Genomic DNA, 15,193 nt, shown 5'->3' with positions numbered 1-15,193 from the left:
ATCTGTGTTGCCTTAATGTCATAAAATCGAAAGTTCATTCATAACCTTTAAATTAACAAATGGGCACCAGTCTTCCTTTTTATCCTCATTTCATACCACTTCTCTCTCCCACCCTTCACTAGGTTCCAGTCACATTTGTCACTTCCTTTTCTTCAAATAGTACGAGCTTATTATTAGTTGAGTGGCTTTGCATCTGATATCCCCACTACTTAGAGGGCTCTTTGCAACATTTCTGCATGGTGGGCTCTGACTGTTCATTTAGGTCTCAGCTCAAGTGTCACCTTCTCAGGGGAGCTTCTTTTGACTCTCCAACTGAAAGTATACCTCCCTTTTACCCTGCAACACACACATATACTCTCTATCACCAGTCTTAATACCATTTATCACTATTTGAAATTATTACATTTAATTTCCCTTTTATTTTCTGTCTCTACATGAGCTCATTGAGAGCAGGGACTTCATTCTTTCCACAGATACATACCCAGTGCTAAGAACAAAGCCTGACATAGAATAGATGCTAAATATTTGCTGAATAAATTTCAGTAATCATTTGTGTCACTTGGGAATAATTTGTGCCAGCTAGAAATAACAATGTCTAAAATTATTTTATTTTTGCTTCAAACATATTTTGACTTTAACTCATAAAATCTACACTGTGATTTGTAGAAAACAGTCCATTTTTGTTTCTTTTTAAAAAAATCATATCTAAGAAAACTTTTCCATACTAGTACGTATTTAAACATACCTAATACTTACCAAAGAAGTACATTATTTCTTCAAAATAGCTGTTTTTAGTAGGGTTCCTTACTAGCATACTTGTAGTACAGATCTACTGTTATCAGGAGAGGGCTCTCCTACTATCATGCTTCAGATAGGAATCCTAAGTGATGGCGTAAAGAGGAATTCACGGTTTACTATGCCTAAATAAAAAGTGCCTAGTTTATTTTAGAATACATATTTACTGAAAAATACAAACATGGACTTTGTGTGGAAAAACAGTGAATCTAAAAGTATAGGCGCTATGCAAATCTTATTACTTTTAGAATTTTTTAAAACACCAAAAGAAACTATATTATCATATAAATCATAAATGGCTTGTTAAAAATTATTTTTAAATGGAAATTCTAATAATAAACACAAACTAAGAAAATCTCTAATTGTAAATATAGCTAAAGCATGTCATAGAAATAAAAATCTTTATTGGGCACTTCATTTAAAGAGTCCAAATTACCACAGTGAAAAAAAAAAAGCAGTATTTTCCATCTAAATCAACACAGCAAACTAATTGCTGACTTTTACTGACTATGCCCCTACCTTAGCTGATTTAAAACATCTATTAAATATAGTTGAGGAAAAGGGATACCTTATAATCAAAATGGTAATTCACAATTTAATCAAAACACACTTATATGCTGTAACAGACCACAACTGAGTATATACAATAAACTATTGTTCTCCTCTTAAGCTGTTTAAAATATGGTTGACTGTTGAAAACAAAAATTATAACCTTGTTTGATACAGTTTTCAATGTATGCAGACGAAATACATATGAAAACTATAACATACACAAGATGGGGATAAAGGGACCTATATAGTTACAAGGAAAAAAAAAACAACAAAGAACTCTAAGTAGGTAAAAAAGCTTTGCTATGTATATCATAATCCCAATGGCAATCAGAAAAAAAATAAAGTAAAATGGTGTATTAAAAAACGAATAATTCAGTAGAAAGTGTGAAAGGGAAACAGAGGAATGAAAAGCAGTAGACCTAAATTCAAGCATATTAATTGTTACATTAAATGTAAATTGCTTAAACAAATCACTTAGAAGACAAATTATCAGTTTGGTTAAAGATGAAAACAAAGCCCAACTACGTGTTGTCTATAAGAAATCCACTTTAAATACAATGATATAGGTAGGTTAAAAGCAAAAGAATGGAAAAAGACATACCGTACAGCTCTAATCAAAAGAAAGTAAAAGGATGAAAAATGAAGTGCCTTGTAAACAGTAAGCATAGGGAAGCTGAGGTATACTATATTTTTATTAAACACAGTACACTTCAGAGTATTACCACAAATTAAAAAGGAACATTTTATAGATAAAAGTAGCCATAAAAAAGACAATACTACTACATGAATATGCACCTAATAATATAGCCTAAAAATACATAAAGAGAAAACTGACAGAACTAAAGGGAGAAACAGACCAATTTACAATCATAGCTAGAGATTTTAATACCCATCCCTTGGTAACTAATAGAACAACTTAGAAAAATAATCACTAAGCATATACAGAATTTGTGTAATGCTTTCAAATACCTTGAACCATTAACATTTATAGAACGCGACACGCAGAAATGCACAGTAGCAGTCACCAAGATAGACCATATGCAAAGCCATAAAAAGGTCCCAATGAGTATCAAAAGAAGAAAATTATACAGGATATTTTCTCTAATAATAATGAAATGAAACTAGATATTAACAGTAATAAGAATATCTAGAATAGCTCCAAATATCTGGAAACAACATGTTTCTAAATAACTCATGGGTTATTTAGGACCCAGAACTTATGGGTTATTTAGGTCCCATGGGGTTATACAGGTCCCAGAACTATATTTTCCATAACTGGCCAGAAAAATACCTTCCATCCCACATGCCCTTCTTACAGCGTAACTCTGTCTGACACCTCATTAAGTAACAGAAGTCTATGTTTTCTCTGCTTGATTCTAAGCAGTCTTTTAACTAATGAGGGAAGAGTACTATGTTACTGTTAACACTAGGTCTTTACATCTGGTATACTTGCTCTTGGAATCCAGCCTCCATGCTGCCAGGAAGCCCAAGATACTACATGGTGAGGTCTCACATAGGTGTTACGGTAGTAAGACCAAAGGCAGGTCCCAGTTAATATCCAGCATTATGCCATATATGTGAGTGAGCCTTCAGATAATTCCCAGTTCCTGGCAATCACACGACGAGTCATTACCAGTCTTCAAGTTTTCCCATAGGAGAGGCCCCAGATCAAGTCATAACCACCATCCCCCTTCTGAATTCTTAGCCCACAAAATTTGTGAACATAACAAAACTATTATTATTTGGGGTGGTCTGTTATACAAGTACAGCAATGGGACCATTTAGATTTGAAAACATTTCAACATAAATAAAAAGAAAGAAAAAAATTAGTGGAACTTAGCTAAAGTAATGATTAGTGAGAAATGTATAGATTTAATGTAAATAGAAGAAAATAAGAAATATAAGAATAGACATAAATGAAATAGAAAGCAAATAAGAGAGAAAATAAGAAAGCCAAAGCTGGTTCTATAAAAGATTAATACAATTGGTAACTTCTTGGTAAGATGAACCATGAAAAAAAAGAGAAAATATACAAATTATTACCAGCAATGAAATAAAAGTTATCAACAACAAATCATAAAAGCATTAAAAGGAAATATCATGAACATCTTTGTGTCAATAAATTTGACAAATCAGAAAAAAGATACAAATTTCATGAGAAATACAAATTATCAAAACTGGCCTAAAAATAAATATAAAATCTGAATATCCTGGTTCCATGAAAGAAACTGAATTCATTACCAAAACCTTCATACAAGGAAATCTCAGGTCCAGTTAATTTCAATAGTGAATTTTATCAAATATTTAAGGAAGAAATAACATGAACTCAGACACAGACAAGGGAATCCTTCCCAATGCTTTTAAGTGACTAGCATAACCCCGATGATAAAGTTTTTCAAAGGCATTAAAGAAAATCACAGAACAATATTCCTCATGAACACAGACATAAAATTCTTTACCAAAGTATTAGCAAAACAAATTTAGATACATATAAAAAGGATAATACGTTACAAAAGGGTTTATCCCAGGAATGTAAGGTTGGTTTAAGACTTGGAAATCCATTAATGTAATTCACTGTGTTAACAAAATGAAAGATAAAAACCATGGCTATTTCAAAGGACACAGAAAAGCATTTGATAAATTCACAAAGAAACCTCTCAGCTAATTAGGCAAAGAAATGCCCTCAATATAAAAAAAAGGCATATATACAAAAAACCCTAGAACTAACATCACACTTAACAGTGAAATACTGAACACTTCCCCTCTAAGATTACACAGGAAGGAAGTACTCACTTCTATTTAACATTGTACTGGAAGTTCAAACAAGTTCAAAAAAGCAAGACAATGAAATAAAATGCACACACAAAATTCATAAGGAATACACTAAGTACTAGAAATAAGTGAATTTAGAAAGATAGAAGGATACAAGGACAAAATAAAAAACTAAAATTTATTTCTCTGTACTAGCAACAATTTGAAAATTAAGTTTTTTAAAATTCCATTTACAATAACATGAAGAAACAGAATACTTGTAAATAAATTTAGCAAAAGACTTCTACACTAAAAACTCCGAATCACTTCTTAGAGAAATTAATAAAGACCTAAGTAAATGGTGAGACATACCATGTGTATGTATTAGAAGGCATCTATTTTCTCTAAATCAAACTAGATTCCACGCAATTTCAATCAAAATCCAAACAGGTGTTTTGTAAAATTGAAGAGCAGGTTCCAAAATTTACACGTAAATGCAAGTAACATAGAATGAGCAAAACTTACACCACTTGGTTTCAAAATTTTCTATACAGCTGTGATAATTACAACAATTTTGTACTACTATAAGATTAGACCAACAGACCAATGGAATAGAGTCTAGATAAGAATTCAAATTATGCTCACAAAAAGATGTGTAACAAGAATATTTATGGTAGCATTGTTCATTAGATCTCAAAACTGGAAATGATCCAAACGTGCAACAACAGTAGATAAATAAACTGTGTTATATTTATATAATACCTACTTAGAATTTTAAAAATTGAACTATTGATACACACATATAGATGAATCCCAAAAATACCAATTTGAATAAAAGAAGCCAGACACAAGATTCCATTAAGTCACTCATTAAATGACTCAATTTAACTGAAATTCAAGAACCAACCAAACTATGCTACAGTAATAGATATGCAAACAATAATACATGAGATGGGAATTGACTTGAAAGAAGCACAAGGAAACTTTCTGGGGTGATGAGAATATTCTCCAACTTAATTGAGGTAAATAGGTGCATAATTTTACCAAAATTCTCTGTACTATAATTTATCAAAATTAACTATGCACATACAATTTTTGTATTTCACTGTAAATTTTAAAGAAACATGTTAGAACTTATGTCCACAAGATGTCATTAAGAATGTGAAAATGCAAACCACAAAGAGAAGGTATCTGTATTCATATATCCAACAACAATAATAAACTGTATCCAAAAAACTACAGAACTCCAACAAATCAATAGAAAAAGATGACCAAATAAAAGAATGGGCAAATAATCTGAGTGGGCATTTCTTTTGAGGATATTTAAATCCTCAATAAGCACATAAAACAGTGTGCAACATCATTAGTATTAAAGAAATATTAATAAAAAGCACAATAAGATACCATTACACATCTACTAGTTTGGCTAAAATTAAAAAGACAATGGAAAGTGTTCAGGAGGATGTGAGACAAATGGGAATCTTGAATACTGCTGGTGAGGCTGTCAATTGTTACAGCCTCTCTGGAAATATGCCTGGCATTGTATACCAAAGTTAATAAAGCTTAACCTGCTTTTATACATTTCATTTTCACTCATTTCTATAAATACTGGCTTGGGTAAAGCCACATAATAGTAAGCATCACTTCCATGTAACAAGAGATTAGATACATTCTAGGACAAAACTGGCCAACTAACAGGCAGGTAAACCCTGAATATCATTTACATGCTATCAATGGAATGATTTTACAAGCCAAGTGATATCTTCAATATACCTTATAGGAATAACATAGTCAATGAAATATCCATAGTACAGAAAAACTTATGGGTTTACAAGTGGTGAAAGAAAAAAATCAGGAGAGAGAATAAATACCAGAAATGTGGACAATATCGGAAAGTATGTAGCAACATGTTAAAGCATGAAACCTTGATAAATTTTTAAAAAGGTTATTAAAATTCATTTTTATCCTGTACCAATCACATTAAAAAGAGTGAGAGTTAAGGAAGGCACATATCTATCACATGCCTCCTTTTGACATCACCGGAAAGGTAGCAAGCAAGGTAGATGACACCAGAATCTCTCTTATTAGCAGCACAAGAAACACTGCCATAATAGATGGAAGGTAGCAACTATCCTTAAAACCCCAAATGAAGCCATAATATGCTACAAAAGCAACGACAATAAATCTATGCCCAAACTGCTTGCCTAAACAGGGTAATGTGTTAGGAACACCAGTCAGAAGTCTTAAAACAGCAAAGTACACCATGAATGCCAGAGCATTCTAATAAAATACTATCAAACAGCATTCTGAAGTCTGGAAACCAGTTAAAAGCTACAGGCTTAATGATACTGCAGTGCTCCTCAATTTGAGACTCATTAGTTAAAACTGGCCCATAATCTGGTGGTCACTCAATTAATCTACTGCAGGGTCAAGTCTTAGGACAAGTAATTGCAACCCCTTATGAACAACAATTCTTAGGTTATTTACCACAACAAAATACACTTTTTAAAACCTCACATAGGCATAAACTATTACACAATTAAAATATTAGTATTTTATAAATACCCACAATTACTCATTCCTATTACACTATTTTAAATTATAACAACAAGCAAATACTGCAAGATATTTATTCGATATTCACTAAACATCTATTTGTCAGGTTCTATGCTAAGTGCTTAGAGATACAGTATCCCTCAGTGTCTGTAGGGATACAGAAGTAAGTATCATATAAACTGCTCTAGAAAATTAGTCCAGCACAAGGTAGGAAAAAAATCAGCTAATTATAATATACTAAGTATGATATTATCTCTCTTAACTGACCTCCACTGAACTGCCTCATAGTATTAACCAAAGCCATGTGTTCCTATATCTAACGCCCATGGAAGACCAAATGGTCCAGATCAAGAGGCTTCATTCTTGCACACCCTCACACTTTTGCTCCCACAAACTGAGCCTTATGCTTTTTATGCTTATTAAGAGTCAACTATGTTTGTTCTCAAATTTGTTTATGCCAGTTTCATTTTCTATTGCAATTAAATAATTTAATATTTAAAGTAATGTGTTGGAAATCTTCTATGTTTTGCTACTAATAGTGAAAACTTGAGCAAACCAATAAGTAAAAATGATGACTTGATCTAGAACAGTGGCTCCCAATCTACTGTATATGGGAACTCCTCCTTAAGTTCTAAAACTAAGCTGTAGAAAATGGCAGCCCCTAACCACATAAGGTTATGAAGCACGTAAATGTAGCCAGGGCAACTTGCGGAACCTAATTTTTACTACTATTTAATTTAAGTGTAATTAGTTAGCATCAGAAGTAAGATGTGTCGTACATGTAAAACATGCCAATTTTCAAAAATTTAGTGTGAAAAATATAAAATATCACTTTAATAATTTTATACCGATTACATGTTGAATATTTTGAATATACTGGGTTAAATAAAATATATTATTAAAATCAATTTTACATATTTCTTCCTTTTTATAATGTGGTATCAAGAAAATTTAAATTTATATGTAGCTCATATTACATTTCTATTGGTGAGTATGGTCTAAAACGTTTGATGATCTGTTCAAATAGCTATTGGTTATAAAACTGTGTAACAAAAAGTTACCATGAAGCTGGTCCAATGATTTCATATTTTACTAAATCACAACAGCACCCACAAATAATGCTTAGTGCACATGGAGATTTTTGGATTTTCTGAAATAACTCTGGCCTAAAGTTTGAGAAATACTGCCTAGAATTCCTATCACAATTGGTAATGACATGAAATTCTTAAGATAAAAAATATTAATTCCTAGAATAAGGTTTTCAGTGGTCTTATGATTAATCAGACAATTGTATTTATATTTAGGTAGAAATGAACTTATCTTTCATCCCTGCAGAAATACCACTATGTTTCTTCCTTCCAACTTCAACTATCCTAAAAATCAGTAACAAGAAGCTTTTTTGACATTTTCAAAGACATGCAATTTATAGCACAAAAATAACCACTGGTGATTGGGTCTTTTAACTACATTACCAAACTTTTAAACTCTATTAAAATTACATTTAAATAATAACTCCTTTGAGTCTTCAGTCTCACATTATCATTTTGTTCTCCCTTTTTCAATTCTATCAATTAAAGTAAGTAAATTCTTATTAGTACATATAAAAACGTCCTTGAAGTTCTGGTTTTATTTCTCCTTAATACTAAGTTAATGGAAATATAAAGCAAGGCATTTGCATAGTATGCCTGATAAGAAAAAAATCAAGAACAGGCCAGGCACAGTGCCTCATGCCTGTAATTCCAGCACTTTTGGGAGGCCGCGGTGAGTGGATCACCTCAGGTCAACAGTTCCAGACCAGCCTAGCCAACATGGCAAAACCTTGTCTTTAAAATTAGCTGGGCATGGTGTCACACGCCTGTATTCTCAGCTAGGCAGGAGGCTGAGGCAGGAGAATCCTTTGAACTTGGGAGGCAAAGGCTGCTGTGGGCCAAGACTGCACCACTGCACTCCAGCCTAGGCAACAGAGTGAGACTCTGTCTGAAAAAAAAAAAAAAAGAAGAAGAAAAAGAAACAAAAAAAATCAAGAACAGATTATGAGAAAAATCAGATTGGGGCGTAGCTCCACACATCATTTCACTTAACCAAAAAAAAAATCCCAATCCCTGATTTACGGCATGTGTTCCGAATAAAAGACTATGCAGATGTTAATTTAATATTTACAAAGAGCAGTTTGACCTCAAAACTATAGCAGTTTTATTACTGTGAATTTTTTGCACACACCTACAGGTTATATAACCTAAATATTTATTAAGTAGTCAATTCTATCTTCCTATTCTGGTTTACTGATTAAAAAAGCATAACATTGTTTCTTAATAATCCTTTTAAATGTGGAAAGAATGCCATAAAACCCTTTCCCAGAGATTATGAACTCTGGCTTAACTAAATTATTAGAAAGATTATACTTGTTGGAGTTATTAAGTTTCCTTTTGGGGTGAATGTAGGGAAGAAGTATGAAAGTTGAGCAATCTGCAGGGCAAGAGGAAGCAGAGTTACATAAGCCATGCTTGGGACACAGTTTAAATTCAGAGCTTTAGGGAATGCTTTACAGAAAGGGAATAAATTACTCACCTGGCAAAACTTGGTCCAACAGTGTAACTGCAATAAAGAATACATTCTGGGGACAAAGTACTCTAATTTAAAGTATCTTAAATACAAAATTAAGCTTAAAGAACATCTAGCTGGCACATCTCTTTATATATATTTTATGCCACAGAGTTATATTGACAAGTGAGATAAATTACTGCATACCTGGGAGGAGCTGTTGGATAAATAATTTTTATGTGTTGGAATGTTAAATCTTGATTTAAAACCTGCTTGATCCACATTCTTAATCCTTGTCCAGAATCACCTGATGAATCACAAAATCTAGATTAAAATAAATATTTTAGTAATACAATGCATTTCAAAGCAGTCTAAAACTCTTATGTCACACAGAGGATGGAATAAGGGATTTAAAAAAGCTCCATACATCATAATAACCATATAGAAACCGACTTACTAATATGAATTAACTAACTAGGTCTCAATAACTGCAATAATTTTGATTATTTTACTCCTGGCTTCACCATTGATTACTCTGAAGATCTTGTTTAAGCTTAAGTTTTAAGTTACCTAATTTGTTTAGTGGGTAGTACAGGAATAAATAAATAAATTGATTTTTCTAAAAAAAATTTTATTTCTGTATTTATATGTGACTTTTAGTAGTCATTTCTTATCTTATTCTTAATAGTGATAAATTCCTAAAGTGACTGTTAAACTTCTGTAGTTAGAAGAACCTAATTTAATTTTCTTGGTTAAAAAAAGTCCAAAATGTATATTCAGTGTAATTTTATTTTTAACTTGAAAAAATCATAATTTAATTTTGACATGTTTACATGACCTAAAAGAAGAATTATCTACTCCAAAGCTGGTAAGTAATAAAAAGCCATACAAATATTAATGTGTATGTATTTACAGAAAAAAATGGAATGAAATATAAGTCCATCTTATGGAGTCCTGAGGAGGAAATTAAGGTCACAACTTTAATTTTTTAATCAATTAACCCATTAAGGTATCAGTTCAAAAACTGCCTATTGAATCCCTGTTAATGCGTCAAGCACTGTGTTCACTGCTAGAGAGGCAATGATGGCGGGGTGAGGGAGGAATAGGGTCCCTATTCTTATGAAGTGTGTAGCATATTGTGAAAAACAGAAATTAGTAAAAAAATCACACAAATAAATGTGAAAGGCAAATGTACCTGCTTCAAAAATGAGACACTTGGTGTTGCAAATATTTATTTTATTCACAACTGACTGGGTTTATGGAGTTCAACAATAAATGCACTAGCCTATAAACTCTGCAAGAGGAAGTTTATTATGTATTTCATCTGAGTTATTTGTTCACATAGTGCCTAGAACAGGACTGACAAAAACTGGGTATCCAAAGATAGTTGCTGAATGGTTTGAACTAAAGTCTACAGGATGGTGAGAAGTGCAGGGCAAAAGAAAAAAGTATCCCAGGCCTAGGAAAGGGCAGGTGCCAAGATTCTGGATAAGAGGGAGCAGTATGACATGTAAGAACTGAAAAGCAAAGAATGAAAAGAGCAGTGTCTATAAAATGAGACCAGAGAAACTGTAGGAACGTGACAAATCTGTTCACGGAGAAGTCATGAATATTTCTGACAGAAAGGTTGGCATGATTCTAAAGGATCAATCTGGAAGCTGTGTCAAGACAGAATTGAAAGAGAGCAAAAGTAGATGTACAGAGATCAGTCAGGAAACTACTGTTCATGCTTAGACTACAGCGATGATGTAGGTAGAAACAGATACTAGAGAAATTTAGGTGGTAAAATTAATAGAGATTGGCAACGGATTTGTTATAAAGGGTCAACAGTAAAAGGTTTCACGGATGACTAACAGGCTTTTGGCCAGAGTAACTGGGTGAACAATACTAGACACCTGCCTAGACAGGAAACATAAGCAACAGGCATACACAGGTTGAGTGTGAGGTGCCTCTTTGTAATGCATACAAGGTCTTATACCATGGGTTGATTGAGCAACTATGGACAGCTAGAGGGGAGGACAAAATCCAGCCTAGGGTCCTTAAGGAGGATAAGCTAAGAATGAGTTTTACATTATTAAAGACTCCTTTCTCAAAAAGAGAGAGAAGGGAAAACTATGGGGAAGAGACCTTACATGGCCCACAAAAGCTAAAATGCCTACCTGACTTTTTGCAGAAAGTTTGCCAACCCCTGCCCTACACTACCTGGATGCCAGTACCCTCTTGGATATCCCTTCCTATTCTTCTCACTCCAGACACACTAGCCTTACTGCTGTTCCTTGAACATGTCAAGGACCCTACCCTGGAGCCTCCGACTTGGCTTTAAAGCCAAGTCTAAGTCTAGCTGTGAAGTTTCATCTTCTGTCATCTTTGCAGTGAGGCATAACCTGACTACTTTATTTAAAATTGTAACACTGTTCCAACTTCTCATCCATGGAAGTCCCCTTATCCTGCTTTCCTTGTTTCCATAAAACTTACTACCTTCTACTATAGTATTTATTTACTTCATTAGAACATAAGCTCCATGAGAGCAGTGATTTTTTTCATTGCTGTATGATCAGAGCACAGAACAGTGCCTTACACATGGAGGCTGTGATATATTTCTTGAATAAATGGATTCATGAACGAATGTCTATCAGGCAGTTAGATGAACTTGTCTAGAGCTCAAAAATAGAATCTATGAATCTCCACAGAAATTCAAAGGTTCTATTTTTACCTATACACCAGTGACACAAATGGGTATCTCTAGGAGACTTCTGTGATTAGCCTAGGGAGAAAAATGTAGAGTGAAAAGACCTTGGACCAAATTTAGAGAAACCCCATCATTAATGGCCAGGTAGAGGAGGATTAGTCTGCAAAAGAAACCAGAAGGAGCAAATCAAGACAGAAAAAGAACCAGGAGAGTTTTTTGAGAAGAAAGCTGAATGCAGATGACAGTTCACGTAAGAGGACGACTGAAAATGTCCATTACATTGAGCGACATAGAGCTTGAGCTTACTGGTGACTTTACCAAGAAGCTACTCAGTCAACTTGCTGAGCCTTACTACACAAGAAGAAAGCCATAAACAAGACACATGGTTTGGGCTTTGCAGACCTACTAGCTTAGTGTGAAATACAGACATTACATTACATAATTACAAGTATGATGACTACCACTGAAAAAAGAACCAGTGTCCTATGGGAGCAAATAAGAGTGAATTAATCTGATCTGAGAGACTGAACAAAACTCATTAACCTATCATTTATTTTTATCATCTTAAAAGAAGGTCCGTCTTTAGTACTTTATTAATAGAAAAGGCTCAAATTAAGTTGGCTACATATAATTTACACTCCCATATGTTCTTCTATGGCTGCTATCTCCTAGAAGAAAATCTCAAGCTTTTAAGGTTTTTTATTTGAAAACACAAAATCTGTCTTTAATAACATTTTTTCAGCCTCGAAGAGTAAGAATGCAGCTGCAAAACAACATCTATCCATTCACAATGTCCACTTTTTAAAAAGCTAGTACCTTATTCCATAGTAAAACTGTTAAAACTGGTTAACTGTTAAAATTGGTTTGCCCATATTCTAATTAAGCAGAAACCAAACATCTCCTATAACATAACCACATACATTAAAGGTGAATGTAAAATCACTAGCTGCTAAAGACCTACTGGACGATAAAGACCTACTCCCAATGATAAAGATGATAAAGACCTACTCCCAATAAGGTTTTATTTACTTCAGTGGAGATTTAAATATATAGGAATCACATTATACTCGCATACTTGGCAGAATTCTTTGAATAAATTCTTAGTTCAAAGTACAAAGGAAAAAATACATACATACATGACTCTGAATTTTAGAGACATACCCTTACAGGTTATAAAAATGTAATCTGAAATTCAAAAAAAGGATAGTTATTTTAAGCAAAGAGGTCCAGGGGAAAAAAGAACATAGTCTAGGAGTTCTTCCTAAAGATAATGAGAATTGATTATGAGAAAGGGTACAGTGTTGGGGAATTTCTGGGTACTTATAAATGAACACTCTTGGAGCTCTAAATAGTACTACCAGTCTCCTAGTTATTAAGTACCGCTGTCATCTTACACACGTCACCTTCTAAATATATGCCAAGTCTTTCCCTTTAAACACTATTGGACCTCTTCTTCCCTATCTCCAAAACAATACATCCTAGTTCAAACTTTTTCACCTTACTCCACCAAAGCCCTGAGTTTGAGGTCGGAGAGCTTTGGGTTCTAATCCCAAATCCGCCACTACTCACAGTAACAGCTAAGAGACCTTGACCAAGCTGCTGAACCTGTCTGGCCTCATTTTCAAAATAAAGAGAATACCTCCCACAATTGCCCTTTTCCAGGTCTCTGCCCAGTACCTTTCCAATTCCCTTCCAATCACCGTCCCATTTAAGCCTACCCGTCTCGGCTCAAAGACCACTTTCTTCGAAAAGTCTGACAAGCTTTTCATCTTCCAAATGCCTTAATAATGCCTAACCACATTTTTTTCTCTTACAATTCACTTGGCAGGAAACCATGCACCGTCTTGTGATCTTCCATGCACTGCTGACTCAAACTAATTGGATTGTTTTTGTTTTTAACTTTAGGTAGGCCCCCTGAGGACACCGGCTGCATCTCATTTCTTTAAAAAACATTTCCTGAGAGCTTACCCTGGGCCAAGCACTGGGGGTGCAAAGGTTGACACAAGGGCCCTTACTCTCATAATCCAGTGGGAAGCTCACAATCCAGTGGGGAAGACAGACAAAAGTGATTACAGATGAGTGTTAAGTAACGATACAGCATTAAGCACACGTTACTAAGGGCAGGCAGTGGAAGATGCCTGTTGGGGCTCCTGCCGCTGTAGTCTATCTTGGAAGTTTAATGACACAGGCGGGAAAGGGAAAGGAAGGAAAGAGAAGCAGCAAAAAGGAAAGTGAGAGAAAGCACTCCAGCCATGGCACAGTGGCTTACAGAAAAGAGATAATCTGTAAACAGTATCTAAGTTAACTGTGAATCTCAATTGTCTACATTAGTATGGGAGCCTGGAAAAAGCAATGGGCAATTACGACTGAAAAATCACTAGTAGCTGATAATGAAAAACACTAAATAATTTCCCTCTAGCAGAAGACTTACCTTACTAACTTGCTCTGTTTAAACTTGGGGCGAGGAATGGGGAGGTGTGTTGTGGGGATGGAGGGCTGGCTGAGCGGCGGGACACAAGGCCCCAAAGCGAGGGTGGTGGACCAGTGACCGCCCGATAGAAAGAGGAAGACTAACTGGGGAGGCTGGGGGCAGGTGGCGCTGCCCGTGCATCTACAGCCGGGGCTGGCGACGGGGGAGCCACCTACTGGGCCCTATTTGGGCCCGGCGACACCTCCACTTGGGCAATACTGGGGTAACCGAGGGGAGGATGTTTCCCGAGCTGTAGAAAACCAGGACGTAAAATTGAAATCCACCTGAGCCATGCAGGAAGATCAGAGAGGCGCTATGCCTCCCTGCCGGCGACACGATACAGCGCTGCAGAACCGACCGCGACGCAGCCGCCATCGCTGATACCACTGCCAGTCATGCGGCTCCGCCCCTGCGTTGCCACGCGGGGCCGCGCACGCAAATACGCAGGCACGCGCGGGAGCACGCCCGGGAGCGCGCATGCGCAGCGCTGCTGGCCCGCTCTCTGAGGAGCTTTCAATACTTTGGGGTCAAGTTTGAGGTAGTTGTAACTGTACTGAGTTTAGTTTTGCTAATAATGGTATTCTACGTGTGTCAGCCTCGTGTGGACTTCTGTAATGACTAATGGATATGTTTATATCCTGAGCATTTGCTGTAGGAATTTTAAATGCAATCCCAAAACTCAAGATTACTTTATTTGGAGAAATATTAGTGTTACTATGTTTAAAATTTAATAGATAGAACCGTATTTTACCTTTCACTTTGGGACTCGCACAGGATGTTTGCAGCTCTTGATATACAGGGTAAGCGAAGCATATAATAATAAGTTCTCTTCGTGTCTC

At 35.1% G+C, this 15,193-nt stretch overlaps 1 protein-coding gene and 1 long non-coding RNA gene across 16 annotated transcripts in view; one reads left to right on the top strand and one right to left on the bottom strand.

Annotated features, from left to right (window-relative positions):
- The window catches only part of LYPLAL1 (lysophospholipase like 1), a 152,687-nt gene extending 137,754 nt beyond the window's left edge, over positions 1 to 14,933 (bottom strand). For 10 of the 14 annotated variants that reach the window (XR_008677433.2, XR_008677434.2, XR_008677436.2 and 7 more), the window contains exons 1-2: positions 14,639 to 14,771; positions 9,403 to 9,502 (exon numbers count right to left, since the gene is read on the bottom strand). Coding sequence is in view for 4 of the 14 variants with exons in the window: in XM_055379406.1 (XP_055235381.1) it covers positions 9,403 to 9,502; positions 14,639 to 14,729 (191 nt within the window). In the remaining 10 variants the exon portion in view is untranslated. The other 4 variants (XR_010134456.1, XM_004028416.5, XM_019030633.3 and 1 more) reach the window with 4 other exon arrangements.
- The window catches only part of LOC109027659 (uncharacterized), a 211,703-nt gene continuing 211,313 nt past the window's right edge, over positions 14,804 to 15,193 (top strand). Inside the window, exon 1 of one of the 2 annotated variants that reach the window (XR_008677456.2) lies at positions 14,804 to 15,154. This is a non-coding gene — a long non-coding RNA (uncharacterized lncRNA). The remainder of the gene's footprint in view (positions 15,155 to 15,193) is intronic. The other variant, XR_010134497.1, reaches the window with a different exon arrangement.

The sequence above is a fragment of the Gorilla gorilla genome, chromosome 1 (assembly GCF_029281585.2).
Source record: "Gorilla gorilla gorilla isolate KB3781 chromosome 1, NHGRI_mGorGor1-v2.1_pri, whole genome shotgun sequence".
In the NCBI taxonomy this organism is placed as follows: domain Eukaryota; kingdom Metazoa; phylum Chordata; class Mammalia; order Primates; family Hominidae; genus Gorilla; species Gorilla gorilla.
The sequence above is the reverse complement of the archived record's forward strand: the minus strand, read 5'-3'. Positions and strand labels throughout refer to the sequence as shown.